Genomic DNA, 22,414 nt, shown 5'->3' on the forward strand with positions numbered 1-22,414 from the left:
ACTCTATTTAGTAGTATAACTTTATAGTCCCAGGAGGACATTTTGGGAGGTTTTCGGCACGAATTTCAATGAGGACAATATTCTGTAAAATGGAGCTGCCGATCACAAAAAGATGAAGCCATCTGATTGAGACACATCCATCTGACAACTAAAACCAGTGTTCTAGCATCTCCTTCATTTCCAAACGTTTTCTCCTATTGAACGCTACCCTGATTGTGATATCACTTTCTCTTCCTCTTTCCTCTCCACAGGTGGAAAATACCTCACCATCCCTGAGGTGAGCGACAAGAAGAGCGGGCGAGGGGCGCGCCTGGTCCTCCCGTTGACTCCTCCCTGGGACGACGGTAACCTGTGTCTGTCGTTCCGCCACAAGCTGGCAGGACACCATGTGGGTATGCTCCAGGTGTTTGTGAAGAAAGGGAAGCAGTACAGCCCGGCCGTGTGGGGAAGGACGGGGGGTAGCGGCTGGAGACATACCCAGATCACGCTGTGGGGCACGGGACTTGAGAGTGTGAGTATACAGTAGTGTATATATATATATAACTCAGCAAAAAAACTTCCCTTTTTCAGGACCCTGTCTTTCAAAGATAATTCATAAAAATCCAATTAACTTCACAGATCGTCATTATTCTCTGTCAATGTAGCGTGCACACACACACACACACACACACACACACACACACACACACACACACACACACACACACACACACACACACACACACACACACACACACACACACACACACACACACACACACACACACACACACACACACACACACACACACACACACACACACACACACACACACACACACACACACACTTATTAATTTCCCTAATTCCTCTTGATTTGGCTTTAGGGTTTAAACACTGTTTCCCATGCTTGCTCAATGAACCATAGACAATTAATGAACATGCACCTGTGGAACGGTCGTTAAGACACTAACAGCTTACAGACGGTAGGCAATTAAGGTCACAGTTACGAAAACATAGGACACTAAAGAAACCTTTCTACTTACTCTGAAAAACGAAAAGAAAGATGCCCAGGGTCCCTGCTCATCTGCATGAATGTGCATTAGGCATGCTGCAAGGAGGCATGAAGATGCAGATGTGGCCAGGGAAAGCAATGACCGTGCTGTGAGATGCTTAAGACAGCACTACAGAGAGACAGGATGGACAGCTGATCATCCTCGCAGTGGCAGACCACGTGTAACAACACCTGCACAGGGTCGGTACATCCAAACATCACACCTGCGGGACAGGTACAGGATGGCAACAACAACTGCCCGAGTTACACAAGGAATGCACAATCCCTCCATCAGTGCTCAGACTGTCCGCAATAGGTTGAGAGAGGCTGGACTGAGGGCTTGTAGGCCTGTTGTAAGGCAGGTCCTCACCAGACATCACCGGCAACAACGTTGCCTATGGGCACAAACTCACTATCGCTGGACCAGACAGGACTGGCAAAAAGTGCTCTTCACTGACGAGTCACAGTTTTTTCTCACCAGGGGTGATGGTCGGATTCGCGTTTATAGTCGAAGGAATGAGCGTTACACCGAGGCCTGTACTCTGGAATGGGATTGATTTGGTGGTGGAGCGTCTGTCATGGTCTGGGGTGTTGTGTCATTGGACTGAGCTTGTTGTCATTGCAGGCAATCTCAATGCTGTGCGTTACAGGGAAGACATCCTCCTCCATCATGTGGTACCCTTCCTGCAGGCTCATCCTGACATGACCCTCCAGCATGACAATGCCACCAGCCATACTGCTCGTTTTGTGTGTTTATTTCCTGCAAGACAGTAATGTCAGTGTTCTGCCATGGCTAGAGAAGAGCCCAGATCTCAATCCCATTGAGCACGTCTGGGACCTGTTGGATCGGAGGGTGAGGGATAGGGCCGTTCCACCCAGAAAGGTCAGGGAAATTGCAAGTGCTTTGGTAGAAGAGTGGGATAACATCTCACAGCAAGAACTGGCAAATTTGGTGCAGTCCATGAGGAGGAGATGCACTGCAGTACTTAATGCAGCTCGTGGCCACACCAGATACTGACTGACTGTTACTTACTGTACAACGTTGTACAGGGACAAATTATTCAATTTCTGTTAGTCACATGTCTGTGGAATTTGTTCAGTTTATGTCTGTTGTTGATCTTGTTATGTTCATACAAATATTTACACATGTTAAGTTTGCTGAAAATAAATGCAATTGACAGTGAGAGGATGTTTCTTTTTTTGCTGAGTTTATAAATACAACATTTTGGGGTCACTTAGAAATGTCATTGTTTTCCATGAAAACACATGTGAAATTAGTTGCAAAATGAATATGAAATATAGTTAAGACTTTGACAAGGTTATAAATAATGATTTTTAATTGAAACAATAATTATGTCCTTCAAACTTGGCTTTTGTCAAAGAATCCTCCATTTGCAGCAATTACATTCTTGCAGACTTTTGGCTTTGTAGTTTATAAGTGCTGTCCACAGGGTTTGGCATTGCAATATGGAGTGATAGCCTACCTTCTTCAACATCCCATTTACTCTGTATAAATCTCCCACTTTTACCACCACCAAAGCACCCCCAGACCATCACATTGCCTCCACCATGCTTGACAGCTTAACACCATGCTCCTCCAGCATCTTTTCATTTTTTTGCGTCTCACGAATGTTCTTCTTTGTGATCCGAACACCTCAAACTTCGATTCGTCTTTCCATAACACTTTTTTCCAATCTTCCTCTGTCCAGTGTCTGTGTTATTTTGCCCATCTTAATCTTTTATTTTTATTGGCCAGTCTGAGATGTGGCTTTTTCTTTGCAACTCTGCCTAGAAGGCTAGCATCATGGAGTTAACTCTTCACTGTTGACGTTGAGACTGGTATTTTGTGGGTACTATTTAATGAAGCTACCAGTTGAGGACTTGTGAGGTGTCTGTTTCTCAAGCTAAACACTCTAATGTACTTGCCTCTTGCTTAGTTGTGCACCGGGGCCTCACACTCCTCTTTCTATTCTGGTTAGAGCCAGTTTGCGCTGTTCTGTGAAGGGAGTAGTACACAACGTTGTACCAGATCTTCAGTTTCTTGACGATTTCTCGCATGGAATAGCCTTAATTTCTCAGAACCTTTCAGAAGAAAGGTCTTTGTTTCTGGCTATTTTGAGCCTGTGATCAAATCCACAAATACTGATGCTCCAGATACTCAACTATTCTAAAGAAGGCCAGGTTTATTGCATTTTTAATCAGAACAACAGTTTTCAGCTGTGCTAACATAATTGCCAAAGGGGTTTCTAATGATCATTTAGCCTTTTAAAGTGATAAACTTGGATTATTTAACACAATGTGCCATTGGAACACAGGGGTGAGGGTTGCTGATAATGGGCCTCTGTACACCTTTGTAGATATTCCATTTAAAAAATCAGCTGTTTCCATTTACAATAGTAATTTATAACATTAACAATGTCTACACTGTATTTCTGATCAATTTGATATTATTTTAATGGACAAAAATGTGCTTTTACTTAAAAAACAAGGACATTTCTAAGTGACCCCAAACTTTTGAATGGTAGTGTATATATACAGTACCAGTCAAAGGTTTGGACACACCTACTCATTCCAGGGGTTTTCTTTATTTTTAGTATTTTCTACATTGTAGAATAATAGGGAAGACATTAAAACTATGAAATAACACACATGGAATCATGTAACCAAAAAAAGTGTTCGATTTTAGATTTAAGATTCTTCAAAGTAGCCATCCTTTGCCTTGATGACAGCTTTGCACACTCTTGGAATTCTCTTGATTGTCTGGGTTAGGGGAGAGTTTGGCCAGCCAGAATTCCCTTGTCTCATCGTGCTCTAGCGACTCCTTGTGGTGGGCCAGGCACATTGGTGCGGCTGGCTTCCTGGTTAAGCAGGTAGTGTGTCAGGAAGCAGTGAAGCATGGCAGGGTCGTGTTTCGGAGGACGCATGGCTCTCGACCTTCTCTCCTGAGACGAGATTGTAACTATAAATTGGATATCACGAAATTGTGTAGAAAAAGGGGGTAAAATAATTAAAAAATGTAATAATAATAGAGTATAAAGCTGTATACAGTAGTATATAAAGAGTGTAAAGAAGTATACAGTAGTATATAAAGAGTGTAAAGCTGTATACAGTAGTATATAAAGAGTGTAAAGAGAGTAAAACAGGTGACAGTAGTATATAGAGAGTGTAAAGCCGTATACAGTAGTATATATACAGAACACCTGATATTAGGTTGCACCCCTTTATTCCCTCAGATCAGCCACAATTCTTGGACTAAACAAGGTGCCGAAAGCGTTCCACAGGGATGCTGAGACGTGTTGACTCCAATGCTTCCCATAGTTGTGTCAAGTTGGCTGAATGTCCTTTAGGTGGTGGACCATTCTTATTACACACGGGAAACTGTTGAGATTTAAAAACCCAGCAGCATTGGAGTTCTTGACACACTCAATCCGGTGCGCCTGGCACCTAGTACCATACCCCGTACAAAGGCACTCAAATATGTTATCTTGCCCATTCACCCTCTGAATGGCACACATACACAATACATGTCTCAATTGTCTCAAGGCTTGAAAATCCTTCCTCCCCTTCATCTACACGGATGATTGAAGTGGATTTAACATGTAACAAAAATAAGAGATCATAGCTTTCACCTGGTCAGTCTATGCCATAGAAAGAGCAGCTGTTCCTAAACTATAAAACAGTATACAGAAGTATGTCTGACACCACACTTGACTTGTCTTTGCCATCTGTGACTGACCTTTAGCAACGACTGACACATTGGTTATTGGTGTGTGTGTTTGAATCATGGTTGTCCTCAATTGATGTTCAACTACTACGCTATGGAGGTTCTATGATGGTCGGAGATGGCGAAGTGCCCAGGTGAAGAGCTCTCTCCTGGTGAAGGGCTTTCTCCCTGGCTAACCATCGATGCCTCCCTCCTTTCAAGTCATAGCAGACTGCCTTTCTCCCTGGCTAAACATCGATGCCCCCCTCCTCTCAAGTCATACCAGAGACTGCCTTTCTCCCTGGCTAAACATCGATGCCCCCCTCCTCTCAAGTCATACCAGAGACTGCCTTTCTCCCTGGCTAACCATCGATGCCCCCCTCCTCTCAAGTCATACCAGAGACTGCCTTTCTCCCTGGCTAACCATCGATGCCCCCCTTCTCTCAAGTCATACCAGAGACTGCCTTTCTCCCTGGCTAACCATTGATGCCCCCTCCTCTCAAGTCATAGCAGAGACTGCCTTTCTCCCTGGCTAACCATCGATGCCCCCTCCTCTCAAGTCATAGCAGACTGCCTTTCTCCCTGGCTAACCATCGATGCCCCCTCCTCTCAAGTCATACCAGAGACTGCCTTTCTCCCTGGCTAACCATCGATGCCCCCCTCCTCTCAAGTCACAGCAGACTGCCTTTCTCCCTGGCTAACCATTGATGCCCCCCTCCTCTCAAGTCATAGCAGAGACTGCCTTTCTCCCTGGCTAACCATCGATGCCCCCCTCCTCTCAAGTCATAGCAGACTGCCTTTCTCCCTGGCTAACCATCGATGCCCCCTCCTCTCAAGTCATACAGAGACTGCCTTTCTCCCTGGCTAACCATCGATGCCCCCTCCTCTCAAGTCATAGCAGACTGCCTTTCTCCCTGGCTAACCATCGATGCCCCCTCTTCTCAAGTCATAGCAGACTGCCTTTCTCCCTGGCTAACCATTGATGCCCCCTCCTCTCAAGTCATAGCAGACTGCCTTTCTCCCTGGCTAACCATCGATGCCCCCTCCTCTCAAGTCATACCAGAGACTGCCTTTCTCCCTGGCTAACCATCGATGCCCCCCTCCTCTCAAGTCACAGCAGACTGCCTTTCTCCCTGGCTAACCATTGATTCCCCCTCCTCTCAAGTCATAGCAGAGACTGCCTTTCTCCCTGGCTAACCATCGATGCCCCCTCCTCTCAAGTCATAGCAGACTGCCTTTCTCCCTGGCTAACCATCGATGCCCCCCTCCTCTCAAGTCATAGCAGACTGCCTTTCTCCCTGGCTAACCATCGATGCCCCCTCCTCTCAAGTCATAGCAGACTGCCTTTCTCCCTGGCTAACCATCGATGCCCCCCTCCTCTCAAGTCATAGCAGACTGCCTTTCTCCCTGGCTAACCATCGATGCCCCCCTCCTCTCAAGTCATAGCAGATACTGCCTTTCTCCCTGGCTAACCATCGATGCCCCCCTCCTCTCAAGTCACAGCAGACTGCCTTTCCATACTACCTCTGTCTGAAGCTGACTAGACACCATTCACATTCCATTTTGATAATTAGTTGTCCCTGTTTTTTTTTCTTTTTTTTTTGCTTTGAGATTACATTTTGTAATCGAAAGTGCTATATAAGTAAAATAACTTATTTATTGTGCTGTGTTGTTGTTCCCAGGTGATTCTGAAGGGCGAGCGCGGCCGTGGCCGGAGCGGAGAGATGGCCGTGGATGACATCACCTTGAGAAAAGGTTCCTGCACCGAGGAGCACAATCTGAGAAGACATTAATACACACAGCAGAGAGCGACAGAGATGGAGAGAGAAAGAGAGAAGTGGAGAGAAAGAGCCCAGGGAGGAGCAGACTCTGATTGGACCCCCATAGAGGGTCCAAGAGCACCTCTGGGAAGAAGGGGCATTTCTCTCTGCCTGTCCACCAATAAGAAGACCACACCAAACCTGTCCACCAACAAGAGGACTGCAACAAACCTGTCCACCAATAACTAGACTGCACCAAACCCTTCCACCAATAAGAAGACTACCCCAAACCACCGGGGAGAAAGAGGGTCCACCATGTGATCCCCCACCACCCCTACCCACTCTCTCCAACTCTCCATCACCCGGTTCCTCACTATTGACCTGTGCTTGCCCCTGGTAACCCTGGAAACGTCCCTGTGAGCAATGCCACCCAGCCAATCACACCGCCCAAAGGCCTCCATCGATGTTTCATCATCTTGCTTTCATATTTTTGTCTGAAGCCATATCTGATTGTTTGCTATCCATCATTTAGATTGTATAACTGTTTTAACCTGCGTCGTGTTCATTAGGTACCAAACAGGGAAAAACTGACTGAAACAAGGAGGGACTACGAGGGCTTGTCCAATAAGAAACAATTATTTACATTTTCCGTTGCAGAGCATTTTAAAACATTTCCCGTTCTGTGCCCTAATGAGCAGGACCCAGGGACAACAAGAGAAGACACCAACCTGTAATGATAATGGGGAGAATGAAATCTAAACCCTGCTCCGTTTATTTAGACAAATCAAATTCTGTAAAACTAGTGCTGAGGCACTCGTATGTTACTATTGCTACAACTGTATGCAAGTTCACATGATAAGCCTTTATTATCTGAATTCTGAATTTTAAGATTGACCGTGATTTCTCTCTATGTGCTTTGTTCTATTAAGTGCAAGTTGGTTGTACTGGCGATGACAGTATCAACGATTTCTGGCACTCACCCAGTGTATTACTGTAAATGTAGTTGTGTGTACATATTCTAGAACACTTTCATGCTCATATTAAGCTGTGTGGTTTATACGTTTATGTAAATTCAGACTTATGTATTAATTGGAGTTGAAAAATGTATGGTTTTCGTTTGTTTCTATAATTCAAGATCAATATAAGGATAAACATTTGAACCTTGTGGGAATACAAGGCTGTTTACAGTACATAAATGATCATATCTGTTCATGCTTTATGTTGAATTACTAGATCGCTTCCTCAGTCGTTTTTTAACGTTTCGCAGTACACAGTTGCATTATTGTGCCATCTGCCATAATGAAGGTTCTGATCTGTTGGAAATTCAAACTGTACTATATGCATGGATCAGTTCACCAAATTCTCATAATATACTCAGCCAATGATGTAAATAAAAGGACATTGACTGATACATGTTTGATTAAGCGTGTCATTGTCATGTTGTCTTTGTCTTTTCTGTGTGACACACATTTACATCAAATCTAAAACAAAAAAACAAACCCTTTAAGTGAGAAGTAGGCATTTGTCTGAAGCCAAACATTCACATGAGCACCACAATGACCACTCCACCCATGTTCCACTAAGGTTTTCCGGCACATAGCTTTGACCTACTACAGTAGCTATGTTGCAAAGGAGGTTGGTGGCACCTTAATTGGGGAGGACGGGCTGGAGCAGAATTAGTGGACTGGTATCAAATACATTAAACACGTGGTTTCCATGTGTTTGATGCCATTCCATTCGCTCCGTTCCGGCCGTTATTATGAGCTGTCCTCCCCTCAGCAGCCTCCTGTGCTATGTTGGTCTATTGCACTTCAAACAAGGTGTATGCAGGTTGCTTAGGATTCAAAACTTATCAAGCCTAATTAATACTATTTGAGAAGGTGTGCCCACAATAATGTAATTTGTACCGCACAAAAGTTCAAGTATTGCATTATTCACACACCACACTAATACCATTCCACTACCTTTTCAAGCTTTTTAATTACATGAAAGGAAGCTTTACTTTTATACTTACAATACCATCATGCTTGATTGAGCTGTTTTGTCCTGTAGTAATGTGGTGCCTGCCTGTATTTCCATCAACCATTATTTTAGCAATACATGTAATTGAGAACAAAAATATTTTTTGGGGTCAGTAGGTTCCCAACATAAGTGGTGGTGTGTTGGACACAGTAACTCATATATAGAGGTCTATTCATGGGTTGCATGTTTGTCACGATATTGTTTTGAATGCTCATTTTGGGTTGTTGCCCAACTGAGCATTCTACTCAATGCATCGTCAATGAGCCCTGATGAAGATTTCATCCAAAGTGCATTACAGTGGCTTGGAAATACAATGACATTCAAAAAGAGGCAAATAATTAGTAAGAAAACCTTTTGTCATAATTTTGTCGATCAGGAGCTCTACCGAGGCAGTCCCGTTAGATCTCTTATATACAGACAAGTTATATTTGCATGATTTAGCTTATTCGTTCATCATTAACATTTGCTTCATTCATGTGACAGACCAATACTGGGTCATGCATGTGACAGACCAATACTGGGTCATGCATGTGACTGACCAATACTGGGTCATGCATGTGACACACCAATACTGGGTCATGCATGTGACAGACCAATACTGGGTCATGCATGTGACACACCAATACTGGGTCATGCATGTGATCGACCAATACTGGGTCATGCATGTGACAGACCAATACTGGGTCATGCATGTGACCGACCAATACTGGGTCATGCATGTGACTGACCAATACTGGGTCATGCTTGTGACAGACCAATACCTCACGAGGCTTCTTCTCTCTAAGCAGAGACCTTGAAACTGAGAGATCTTTCATTCTCAAAACAAGAGTCTGGGAGTACTCCCGAATTGAAGTTACTAATAGTGAGGATTCGTTCAATTAGTCACTTGTATGAACACAGAAAACGGTCATTAGAAAAGCACAAACATAGAACACAGAAATGTAGAAATAGAAAAGCACCAACATAAAATGTTCCATCACATGGGAGAGACAAAGCATTTGAGTGCCTTTGAATGGGGTCTGGTAGTAGGTGCCAGGCGCAGTGGTTTGTGTCAAGAACTGCAAATCTGCTTGGTTTTTCACACTCAACCGTTTCCCGTGTGTATCAAGAATGGTCCACCACCCAAAGGATAACCAGCCAAAGTGAAACAACTCTGGAAAGCATTGAAGTCAGCATGGCCCAGCATCCCTGTGGAACGCTTTCGACACCTTGTAGAGTCCATTCCCTGATGAATTGAGGCTGTTCTGAGGGCAAAAGCGGGCGCAACTCAATGTTAGCAAGGTGTTCCTAATATTTAGTATTCTCAGTGTGTATATAATACTGTGTATACAGTACCAGTCAAACGTTTGTACACACCTACTCATTCCAGGGTACACCTACTCATTCCAGGGTACACCTACTCATTCCAGGGTACACCTACTCATTCCAGGGTACACCTACTCATTCCAGGGTACACCTACTCATTCCAGGGTACACCTACTCATTCCAGGGTACACCTACTCATTCCAGGGTACACCTACTCATTCCAGGGTACACCTACTCATTCCAGGGGTTTTCCTTATTTTTACTATTTTCTACATTGTAGAATAATAGTGAAGACATCAACTATATGAAATGACCCAGAGCCCCACCTGTTTTGAGCTCCACACTATTAGGTAAAAACAAATACATATATATACCTTTTTGGGGGGGGCTTGCATTTTTTGCTTGTAATTTTGGTATTAATACGTGATATTATCAGTTTGCAAACAATGTAAAACTAATAAAAATTGAGTTAATAAAGCCGCATACAAACATGGTCTCCTTTTTGCTTTCTTGAGTAAGGCAACTCCAAAATGCAGGTGTTTCAGCCGAGCTCAGCACTTTCTGTGGTGGTGGGGCTAGCTAGCAGAGCGTTGCAAAAGAAAATGACTTCTTAATCTTGGCCAGCTCTGGTAATGTGCCTCTCAGACACCTGTATTGAGACTTCCTAATTCCTAACAAAGATGGTGGATAGAGTGCATTCGGAAAGTATTCAAACCCCTTGACTTTTAGACATTTCGTTACATTATAGCTTTACTCTAAAATTGAGTAAATATTTTTTTCTTTCATCAATCTACACACAATAACCATAATGACAAAGTGAAAAGAGGTTTTTAGAAAGTTTAGCAAATGTATTTTTTTTTAAATAACAGAAATACCAGACAACATGCTTTGAGACTTTAAATTTAGCTCAGGTGTATCCTGTTTCTATTGATCATCCTTGAAATGTTTCTACAACATGATTGAAGTCCACCTGTGGTAAATTAAATTGATTGGATGTGATTTGGAAAGGCACACACCTGTCTATATAAGGTCCCACAGTTGACAGTGCATGTCAGAGCAAAAATCAAGCCATGAGGTCAAAGGAATTGTCCGTAGCGCTCTGAGACAAGATTGTGTCGAGGCACAGATCTGGGGAAGGGTACCAAAAAATTCCACAGCAATGAAGGTTCCCAAGAACACAGTGGCCTCCATATTTCTTAAATGGAAGAAGTTTGGAACCACCAAGATTCTTCCTAGAGCTGGCCACCTGGCCAAACTGAGCAATCGGGGAGAAGGGCCTTGGTCAGGGAGGTGACCAAGAACCCGATGGTCACTCTGACAGAGCTCCAGAGTTCCTCTGTGGAGATGGGAGGACCTTCCAGAAGGACAACCATCTCTGCAGCACTCCACAAATCAGCTTGTTGCATGGCTGATACTTAACTTGGACAACAATTATAACAGCTGAGTCTGGTCTACTTAAGAAGCATGGCATGGTGGTGGCAGCATCATAAGGATTTGGAGACTTGTCAGGATGGAGGGAAAGATGAATGGACCAAAGTAAAAGAGAGATCCTTGATGAAAACCTGCTTCAGAGTGCTCAGGACCTTAGACTGGGGCGAAGGTTCACCTTCCAACAGGACAACGACCCTAAGCACACAGCCAAGACAAAATAGCTGTGCAATGACGCTCCCCATCCAACCTGAGAGAGCTTGAAAGGATCTGCAGAGAAGAATGGGAGAAACTCCCCAAATACAGGTGTGCCAAGCTTGTAGCATCATACCTTAGATGACTCAAAGCTGTAATCGCTGCCAAAAGGGCTTCAACAAAGTACAGAGTAAAGGGTCTGAATACTTATGTAAATATGATATTTCAGTTGTATTTTTATACATTTGCAAAAGTCTTTTTACTTTGTCAATATGGGGTATGTAGATTAATGAGGGAAAAAAAATCATTACATAATTTAAGAATAGGCTGTAAGGTAACAAAGAGTCTGGTCTACTTAACTTGGACAACAATGCAATAACAGCTGAGTCTGGTCTACTTAACTTGGACAACAATGTAATAACAGCTGAGTCTGGTCTACTTAACTTGGACAACAATGCAATAACAGCTGAGTCTGGTCTACTTAACTTGGACAACAATGCAATAACAGCTGAGTCTGGTCTACTTAACTTGGACAACAATGCAATAACAGCTGAGTCTGGTCTACTTCTTGGACAACAATGCAATAACAGCTGAGTCTGGTCTAACTTGGACAACAATGCAATAACAGCAATGAGTCTGGTCTACTTAACTTGGACAACAATGTAATAACAGCTGAGTCTGGTCTACTTAACTTGGACAACAATGCAATAACAGCTGAGTCTGGTCTACTTAACTTGACAACAATGTAATAACAGCTGACAATGCAATAACAGCTGAGTCTGGTCTGGACAACAATGCAATAACAGCTGAGTCTGGTCTACTTAACTTGGACAACAATGCAATAACAGCTGAGTCTGGTCTACTTAACTTGGACAACAATGCAATAACAGCTGAGTCTGGTCTACTTAACTTGGACAACAATGCAATAACAGCTGAGTCTGGTCTACTTAACTTGGACAACAATGTAATAACAGCTGAGTCTGGTCTGGACAACAATGCAATAACACTGAGTCTGGTCTACAACAACAATGCAATAACAGCTGAGTCTGGTCTACTTAACTTGGACAACAATGCAATAACAGCTGAGTCTGGTCTACTTAACTTGGACAACAATGCAATAACAGCTGAGTCTGGTCTACTTAACTTGACAACAATGTAATAACAACAATGCAATAACAGCTGAGTCTGGTCTACTTAACTTGGACAACAATGCAATAACAGCTGAGTCTGGTCTACTTAACTTGGACAACAATGTAATAACAGCTGAGTCTGGTCTACTTAACTTGGACAACAATGCAATAACAGCTGAGTCTGGTCTACTTAACTTGGACAACAATGCAATAACAGCTGAGTCTGACAACAATGCAATAACAGCTGAGTCTGGTAACTTGGACAACAATGCAATAACAGCTGAGTCTGGTCTACTTAACTTGGACAACAATGCAATAACAGCTGAGTCTGGTCTACTTAACTTGGACAACAATGCAATAACAGCTGAGTCTGGTCTACTTAACTTGGACAACAATGCAATAACAGCTGAGTCTGGTCTTGGACAACAATGTAATAACAGCTGAGTCTGGTCTACTTAACTTGGACAACAATGCAATAACAGCTGAGTCTGGTCTACTTAACTTGGACAACAATGCAATAACAGCTGAGTCTGGTCTACTTAACTTGGACAACAATGCAATAACAGCTGAGTCTGGTCTAGACAACAATGTAATAACAGCTGAGTCTGGTCTACTTAACTTGGACAACAATGCAATAACAGCTGAGTCTGGTCTACTTAACTTGGACAACAATGCAATAACAGCTGAGTCTGGTCTACTTAACTTGGACAACAATGCAATAACAGCTGAGTCTGGTCTACTTAACTTGGACAACAATGCAATAACAGCTGAGTCTGGTCTACTTAACTTGGACAACAATGCAATAACAGCTGAGTCTGGTCTACTTAACTTGGACAACAATGCAATAACAGCTGAGTCTGGTCTACTTAACTTGGACAACAATGCAATAACAGCTGAGTCTGGTCTACTTAACTTGGACAACAATGCAATAACAGCTGAGTCTGGTCTACTTAACTTGGACAACAATGCAATAACAGCTGAGTCTGGTCTACTTAACTTGGACAACAATGCAATAACAGCTGAGTCTGGTCTACTTGGACAACAATGTAATAACAGCTGAGTCTGGTCTACTTAACTTGGACAACAATGCAATAACAGCTGAGTCTGGTCCTTAACTTGGACAACAATGCAATAACAGCTGAGTCTGGTCTACTTAACTTGGACAACAATGCAATAACAGCTGAGTCTGGTCTACTTAACTTGGACAACAATGTAATCTCTGATCCTAATTGGATGCAATAACAGCTGAGCTGGTCATGACCCTAGGGGATTGGAGTTGATGGCTATTTTAAGGTTCACTCTACTGATTCTGCCACACTCAACCAAAGTGTATGATGATGATACAGAAGTCAGAAGTTATTTTTTTAAATCTTCATTTAACTAGGTAAGTCCGTTAAGAAGAAATTCTTATTTACAATTACAGTGTTCAGGGGCAGAATGACAGATTTGTACCTTGTCAGCTTGGGGATTCGATCCAGCAACCTTTCGGTTACTTGCCCAATGGTCTAACCACTAGGCTACCCAAAAAACATAAACTTAAGTTGACCGGAATATTTTGATTGAAATCACAAAAATATCTGTTGGTCTTTGACCCTTCATCTACTTGTCTAGGTAGGGGTAATGAACTTGTAAAAATACAGCACAGTACAACAACAAAAAACGAGACATCTACAATGTTCTGGGTACATTTGAGAACAGGCTACTCTGGCGAATGGTGCTGTTTAATAAAGATGGATCAAAGCTGAATCAATGTCTGCAAGATCACATAATGAACCGACTATAATAGCATAGTATTACATTACTGTAAGACAAAAACACCACTGCGTTTTTCTCTCATGTGGCCAAAACTTAATAGGTCCACTAGGCAAACTTGTTAACACTCTCTGCTCCACAATTCACACAATCTACATCATTCAATACAACACTGTAGGATAGTTTGAAACACTGTATAACGCAAGAAGATCAAACTGATTGAGATTAAATGGTTGGTATGCAGATACTGCATGGATGTTTCACCGGTAAAACTTGAAGAATTATCATTCTTGATTGACAGTGAGAAATGTGAAGGGAAGGACACCTACATTGTTTTTAGAAGAAAAGGTCTGGGAAAAGTCCCATTCGCAGCCACATTTTGATAAGGGAAACTATACTTAATGTCATTTTCAAATTGGATCAGAACATCAAACGTTTATAGCCTTTTCTGACATAATATAAGGGTTAAGTCAAATATGATTTATAATATTTTTGTTTCAGTTCAAGTTCTAGTTCAAGTGCAACATGTCTCTAACAATTGAACCAAAGTCAATTACCTAGGTTGCATTTATTAGGGCACACCGTAGAAAAAGGTTGTAAAACATGCTTCAATGGAAAATGAAAACAAGTGGTTCTTATTGGACAAGTCCAGGTAGTCTCTCTCTGTATCTGTGCATTTCTTCCATTTGGTGCCTAATAAATACGACCGACTCATTTTACAGGGCCACACTGTTCTCCACATTGTTGGGATTCAGGTAGGTATATGACAGGGGCAAAGAGACATTCCTGCCTTGGATTTCAAAGCTGTATTTCTTCAGCACATTTAGAGTTTCGTGAATCAGTTCCAGAGGGGTCTTCTCGCTGAAGTGATCCTGATAGCCATTTCCAAGAGCGACCTAAGGAGGCAAGAGAGTTGATGGAATTTTAAATAACATGGAAACTGTTGTTTCATGAACCACTGAGTATATTTTAATTATGACTACTAAGGAAACTATTTTATTGGGATTGTCATGAAATGTTTTAAAGTCATAGAATATACTTTAATACAGTTTCTCTCATATACTCACAAAGTCAGTGGACTGCCTGCTCAGAAGGTACACCGCTGCCATGCCATTAACGGTGGTGTTGATGTCAGGGAAGGTCTTCAGCATGGTGCTCTCAGTACACTGCCCCTTAGTGGTGGGAGGTGGTTGTTGCAGAGCGATGGGGAAGTTGGGCATCCAGCCCCCAAAATCAAACTGGAATGACAATGGCAAAATAGATCAAACTACTTTGCTTTTCCAATATAATTCATCAGAAACACGGCAAACTAAAATGGTACAATTGGTTTCATCACCTGTCCATTGTTGACTGCAGCATGTTGGACAGACACTGTGAAGATCACCATGGTGAGAAACTTGACCAGCTCTGTCATCAAACTGAAAGACTGAGGGATTCCTGCATGGAGAAGGTACAGTAAACCACTTCATTCAGACACTGTATTGACATTTTGCTAATTATCCGGGATATAGTTTTGGAATGTTAACCATGAAAGGGAAGTTGACTTAAAATCCAGAAATTCCCAAGTGATTCCATACATTGAAACTAATTTGGTGGAGTTTGCCCTCTCTCCCTCTCCCTCACTCTCCATGTAGTGCCGAACGCAGACAGCTGCAAAAACTAGTCACACGATACATTATGTATCGTTGTACACTGCTCGCTTTGCTTCTTTGTCAGTGAATGAGTCAATCAGAAATCTATGAATTGTGGACAAAAGTATTTTTCCATGGACATTGTAGATACTTTCACCAGCTAGCACAAGGACGAAGGACTCATCTGGACAGCTGGTAAGAGCTAGCTACTATCTTTTTCTGAGAGATTTAGAGGATTACTGCAGTTTTTGTCACCTTTGCAAAAATGTTTAAGATTATTTGCCAACGTTTTGCTACTTTCTTGGAACGTGTCTGAAACAGCTAAACTAGCTGGATCATTAGACAATGTTAATCAAGCTGGACCTTTGGACAATGCTATTTACTTTGTAGCCCTCATCACCTCTTATGGGGGGCTACAAAAAAGATCTAACTACCACCAGCTTTTCAGGGAGATGGCACTTGGGTTGTTTGCTTGCTGGTCTTGTCGCTTTGAAGTGGCTGTGCAGGCAATGTACAATCTGCCAGATATGGAGTTGGGCCTGTAATAGTCTCAGTATTTCCCACGCACCTAGCTGATTCAGAACTCCTATACTGGGACAGCCTTTCGCTAATGGTTCAGAAGACCTACTCTGCTGTCAAGACCAAACTCAAGGAAGCCCTTGGCCCCAAGCACTCTCTTTCAGACACATGTAAATGCTTGCCATAGGAAGCCTGGTGAGAGCTTGGATGTGTACATTGCTGACATCACTCGTTGGTTCTGGAGGCCTTCCCCGACTATGACCACAAGGCACAGGAATGGGTGAAGTTTCACCACTGTGGCCGGATTGGACCCAGCCTTGCATGCGAAGATTCATGGAGCGGAGGACATCGGTAATGCCCAGCTCGCCGCAGGTTTCTTTGAAAGAACTTGTGCAGCTCTCCAACTACATGCTGCATACCCGCCAGTGGCACAGACCCCAGACTAGGTTGATATGTTTTGTTCTAATGACACAGATGAGAAGCTCCTTCATGCTGACTCTCACTGTGAATAGCCTGAAGAGTGAAGTACACCAGCTACAGGTGGGAAACCAGAACCTCACACAGTGTTTTGGCTTCTGGGCCGACAGGATCTCCACCCCATCCAATGATGCTGCCAGAAGAGCACTCGGCTTTTCACCAGACCATCAAACTCAACATCCATCATGAGCCTACTACTCACCTGAATGCCGTGGCCCAGAGTGTCACCGTCTGTAATTTATTGCCTCTCCAGAGTACTGCCAAGGCCAACGTGATTGGAGCTCTGATGGTGGAAGCTGTCACTACTACTCTCTAGACTACCCACCAAGAGTTCACTACCCAGACTACAGGCACCAGTCTAATGCAAGGGACAGACAACACAACAGCCCGAGTCCACCTCCAAGGATAGAGGGATATGTGAGCCCTCATTACAGGCACAGTGTACACTTCCAGTCCCCTGACAGACATTAGGCAATCTAACGTGTCTGGTTCCACACAGCAGGGAAACGATCACTAGTTGTTTGTTAAGGAGCAAACTTCAGCCAGTGCACCAGAGCTCCCTGTTGACATCCCACGATTCAAAAACGAAAGTGACAAGATGGCTTCCACAGAGGGTGTTTCAGCTAACATACTTGCCATCTTTGAGGGAATTGAAGTGTCTGCTCTTCTTGACACAGGATCGACCATTTCCATCATCAGTGAGGATTTCAGAACATCACATCCAGCTCTGAAAAAGCACCCCATGAAGACGTTCTTTGCATTTGCTTGCTCTGCCAATGGACAATGTTTGAACAATGTTTGGACATTCCCAGGACTTTGTCAGTATGCATTTCCCCTAGGGAAAGAACGTCTCAAGCATGAGTTTCAAGTTGTCAGAGGGGCCCATCATTCAGTGATACTAGGCGTGGTTTCCTGCAACAGCAACATGTCCTACTGGATATCAGTTGTGGAAGACATGCTGTACCACATCACCTTCCCTGGATGTTGCTGCACCCTCTATGAAGATAGATGACTTGTCTCCATGCTGCTGTGCTGTTTTTTGCTACTTGGCTACCTGCCAAACTTTTCAGTTTTAATAACAGTTTAATCAAAATCTGCATTTAACACCATCTTGTTTTTTTCTTCCCTCTACTCTCTTCATTCAACTTGTTCACCCTGGATGCTTTATCTGGACATGGTTCTACAGGACCTCCACCAGCCGAAAAAGCTAAGTAGTAACATCTAACTGCAGTCGTTGTACTCATAATATACAGGAGATCTATTGCCTTATGGTGAGGATAGCCGTGTTGCAAGCCCAGCTTCAGATGCAATCGTTAGGCTCTGACAAATTGAAAACCCTAGTCATTTGCGATGCCATTACCCGCAATATTAGACTTAAAAATCATCATCCAGTGATCATACACTGTTTACGGATCGAGAAAAGACAGCAGTCACAAGAGGAGGTGAGCTGTATGCCAATGAGGTGAGCTGTATGCCAATGAGGTGAGCTGTATGCCAATGAGGTGAGCTGTATGCCAATGAGGTGAGCTGTATGCCAATGAGGTGAGCTGTATGCCAATGAGATGAGCTGACCAATGTATGCCAATGAGGTGAGCTGTATGCCAATGAGCTGTATGCCAATGAGGTGAGCTGTATGCCAAATGAGCTGTATGCCAGTGACCAATGCTCCAGTGACATTCAAGAGAGTAATGATGTATGTACTGTGAGGCCTCCGATTAAAAACTTGTACTTGGATGATGTCTTCATCTACATCCGTTCCTTCGAGGGAAACACCTGCAGCACCTGGAAGAAATCCTCTCCTGATTCCAAGCCAGCGGCCTGAAGCTGAACCCTGCCAAGTGTCGTCTCACCCAAGACCAGGTACTATCCCTAGAGCACATCGTGTCCAAAGATGGAATTCAGCCAGAACCAAGTAACGTGCAAAATGTGAAGGACTGGCCTACTCACACATCCACAGAAGTGAGAGCCTTCCTGGGACTCTGGATATTACCATATAGTTTATCAAGAACTTTGCACACCATGCTGTACTGCTAAATATGCTGACTGAAAATAATGTTCCATTCTAGTGGACTTAAGCATGCCAAGATGCATTCTCCTACCTGAAACACTCCTTGTCAGAGCCTCCCATAGTTGTCTTCCCAGACTTCATGCAGCCGTTCTGCCTTTACACAGACACATCCTGCTCTGCGGTGAGCGCTGTGCTTGCCCAAAAGGAGGAAAGGCGTGAGACTGCTATTGCTTATGCTAACCATGTACAAGAAGCTTTTACAGATTAAAAATATTCTAAGACCTGCTTGCAATAAGGCACTAAAGTCATACTGTCCTGAATACAAAGTGTTATGTTTAGGGCAAATCCAATACAACACAAACCTGAGTATCACTCTTCATATTTTCAAGCACCGTGGTGGCTACATCATGATATGGGTATGCTTGTAATTGTTAAGGAAAGGGAGAGTTTTTACAGAATGGACATAAGCACATGCAAAATCCTAGACGAAAACCTGATTCAGTCTGCTTTCCACCAGACACTGGGAGATGAATTTACTTTTCAGCAGGACAATAACATAAAACACAAGGCCAAATCTACACTGAAGTTGCTTACCAAGAAGACTGTGAATGTTCCTAAGTGGCCGAGTGTTTTCATTTGCTATGGCAAGACCTGAAAATGGTTGTCTAGCAATGATCAACAAAAAATGTGAGCTTTTATTTAACTAGGCAAGTCAGTTAAGAACAAATTCTTATTTACAATGACAGCCTAGGAACAGTGGGTTAACTGTCTTACTGAGGGGCAGAACAACAGATCTTACCTTGTCAGCTCAGAGATTTGATCTGGCAACCTTTCAGTTACTGGACCAACGCTCTAACCACTAGGCTACCTGCCACCTGACGAGCTTGAAGAATTTGGAAAAGAATAATGGGCAAATATTGTACAATCTAGGTGTGCAAAGCCCTTACAGACTTACCCAGAAAGACTCACATCTGTAATTGTTGCCAAAGGTTATTCTAACATGTATTGACTCAGGGGTATGAATATGTATGTAAAGTAGATATTTCAATGTAAATAAATTTGCACAAAAAAAATGAAAACATTTTCACATTGTCATCATGGGGTATTGTGTTTAGATGGGTGAGAAAATAATCATATTTCATCCATTTTGACTCCAGGCTGTAACACAACAAAAAGTGGAATAAGCCAAGAGGTATGAATACTTCCTGAAGGCCCTTTATGTGCTTGTGGTGCAGGATTACTTTTCAAAGTACGTCAACCTCTGTGCCATGAAAGACCAGGGTCAGGTACCTGCTGGACCAATCTAACAAGACCCAAGTGATCCACTAAAAATGTTTAAGACCGTACATCTCACCTGTACCCCGACCTGGAACGAATGAGCCTGTGGAACACTTTCCTGCACCTCCTCGACCTCTGACCCTGACAGTCTTGTCAGGTGCCTTACCCTTCAGATCCTCAAGGCCCTGTGAGACATGGGAACACTACTTACCTGAGATGTCCCTGGATCCCCCTGTGCCTCACCAGGCCCCTTGTTAGGACCCCTCTTGCCCACCTGACCCCTCAGTAGACCAGATGTCTACACCTCAACCAGCAGTACTGGAGCAAAGTTCGTCTGAGCACCCAGATTGCCGTCGAGTTAGTCTCTTAAGTGACAGGGGAGTCTATGTACTGAAGTGAGAAGTCTATAGATCTATGGACCTTCAGCAGTATTATTTTTTTCTTATCGGATGTAGAAATGGGGATGTTTCTCTAGGGGGCGGGGGGAAGAAATGTAAGATTATTGTATGAGAGTTCTTTTCTAAGCCACTGTTGTTAGTCCTACAGTGTGGTGAATTGGAATGGTAATTGATTATCTACCTTGCAACTACTTTGCGCTCTTCTGATTGGTCAGATTTAGTTCATTATTGGAAGAGAACAGGAAGAATGGCAGTTCATGAATGCTTGTAACAGTGTTCAGTTAAAGATTTTAAAAACCAAAGAGTAATCAGTCTCCATCCAGTTTGTATCCACAAAGAGAGTCATCCCCATCCACCATTGACAGAACCATCAAATTCCATTAGTTTGTGTAACTATGTTTCCATCCACAGCTTTTATGTAAGTCACACCGTATAAAAAAAGTAATGACAACTGTGATGGAAACAGGACGTTTCAGTACAATTACAATAAATCGACATTGTGGGATATTTGTGTGTCGGTCAAATGTATTATGCAAAAACATGGCAGTGGAAATATCTTTTGTGCAAATATTGATATAATAACCATCATATCCAAGACAACTTGGAGTCACGCAATGATATGGTGTGTGGTCCACTACCACTTGGTTATTGTGGGAAGTTTACAGAGCTGCAACAGGCCTGGCCTCGCTTTCCGTGGTTATGCTTCCAGGAACTGACACCACCACTCATTTTTATCATACACATTTCAGCAACATGCTACAGATTAAATCAATTATGATGAACTTCCCGTGGTGAAAGTGCACGGTGATGAGCTTGATGCTACTTTCCAAGAAATATCGAGGGGTTTATTTTGGTGACATGATGATAGATGCTTGACTACCGTTTGACAGATAAAAATCCATAATAATCTCATAATGTAGACTCAAACCTACAGTAGATACTGTATGGAATCACTTGGAATTTTCTGGATATTACATATTATCAGAAACAATCATCAACAAAACAGATCTGTACATTTGTATTGCACTGATGTAGTCTTATGATTAAGAGTTGAGAAAGAGCTAGTGTGTCGTTTAAATGAGAAAAGTGTAACCTGTGCTGGTTTCTGCCAGGAACCCATGGAAGAAGATCTCCTTGATCCAGTTCTGCAGTTCAGAGTCCTTCTGGACGTCTGAGTCACAGGTGTAGTAGTGACCAATCACATTGTGAACAAACCTATACAAAACCACAGGACAACATCAGGTATTAGCAGAACACTATGACAAAACACAGGACTGTTCCACCAGTTAGGTGCCTTATGAGTAGTGTAACTTGGTGATTTTTATTTCACCTCATTTTAACATTGTCATAAAGAGCACATGTTAAACTTAATTTTTAAAATATATCAGAGGTTAAATAAAAATAAAAATATTATAGTAAGGGCCTATTAAGTGACAAACAAAGCTACAGGGTTGACCGTAAGTGTTTTGACGATTTTATCTTAAATCAGCCATAAATCTCATGGTGACAGGGAATGGAAGCTTGTTCTATGCAACAGGGAGGGGCAATTACATGTTTAATATATTTAACTAGGAACAGATGACAGCACAAAGGGCAAGAATGTAGAGACAACAATACATCACGCAAAGCAGCCACGACTGTCAGTAAGTGTCCATGATTGAGACTTTGAATGATGAGATGGAGATATAACTGTCCTGTTTGAGTGTTTGTTGCAGCTTGTTGCAGTCGCTAGCTGCAGCGAACTGAAAAGACGTGCGACCCAGGAATGGAAGCTT

The 22,414-nt window shown here is 42.8% G+C and overlaps 2 protein-coding genes across 10 annotated transcripts in view; one reads left to right on the forward strand and one right to left on the reverse strand.

Moving 5' to 3' along the window:
* The window catches only part of LOC124020727 (nephronectin-like), a 70,212-nt gene extending 62,305 nt beyond the window's left edge, over positions 1-7,907 (forward strand). For all 8 annotated transcript variants that reach the window (XM_046335978.1, XM_046335979.1, XM_046335981.1 and 5 more), the window contains 2 exons: positions 252-511; positions 6,419-7,907. In XM_046335978.1, the coding sequence (XP_046191934.1) occupies positions 252-511; positions 6,419-6,529 (371 nt within the window). In that variant the 3' untranslated portion in view covers positions 6,530-7,907. The remainder of the gene's footprint in view (positions 1-251; positions 512-6,418) is intronic.
* A 6,348-nt stretch (positions 7,908-14,255) lies between these two features.
* The window catches only part of LOC124020729 (hydroperoxide isomerase ALOXE3-like), a 30,278-nt gene continuing 22,119 nt past the window's right edge, over positions 14,256-22,414 (reverse strand). For both annotated transcript variants that reach the window (XM_046335987.1, XM_046335986.1), the window contains 4 exons: positions 21,733-21,854; positions 15,665-15,765; positions 15,396-15,566; positions 14,256-15,224 (listed from right to left, as the gene is read on the reverse strand). In XM_046335987.1, the coding sequence (XP_046191943.1) occupies positions 15,045-15,224; positions 15,396-15,566; positions 15,665-15,765; positions 21,733-21,854 (574 nt within the window). In that variant the 3' untranslated portion in view covers positions 14,256-15,044. The remainder of the gene's footprint in view (positions 15,225-15,395; positions 15,567-15,664; positions 15,766-21,732; positions 21,855-22,414) is intronic.

The sequence above is a fragment of the Oncorhynchus gorbuscha genome, unplaced genomic scaffold (genome assembly GCF_021184085.1).
Source record: "Oncorhynchus gorbuscha isolate QuinsamMale2020 ecotype Even-year unplaced genomic scaffold, OgorEven_v1.0 Un_scaffold_891, whole genome shotgun sequence".
Lineage (NCBI taxonomy): Eukaryota > Metazoa > Chordata > Actinopteri > Salmoniformes > Salmonidae > Oncorhynchus > Oncorhynchus gorbuscha.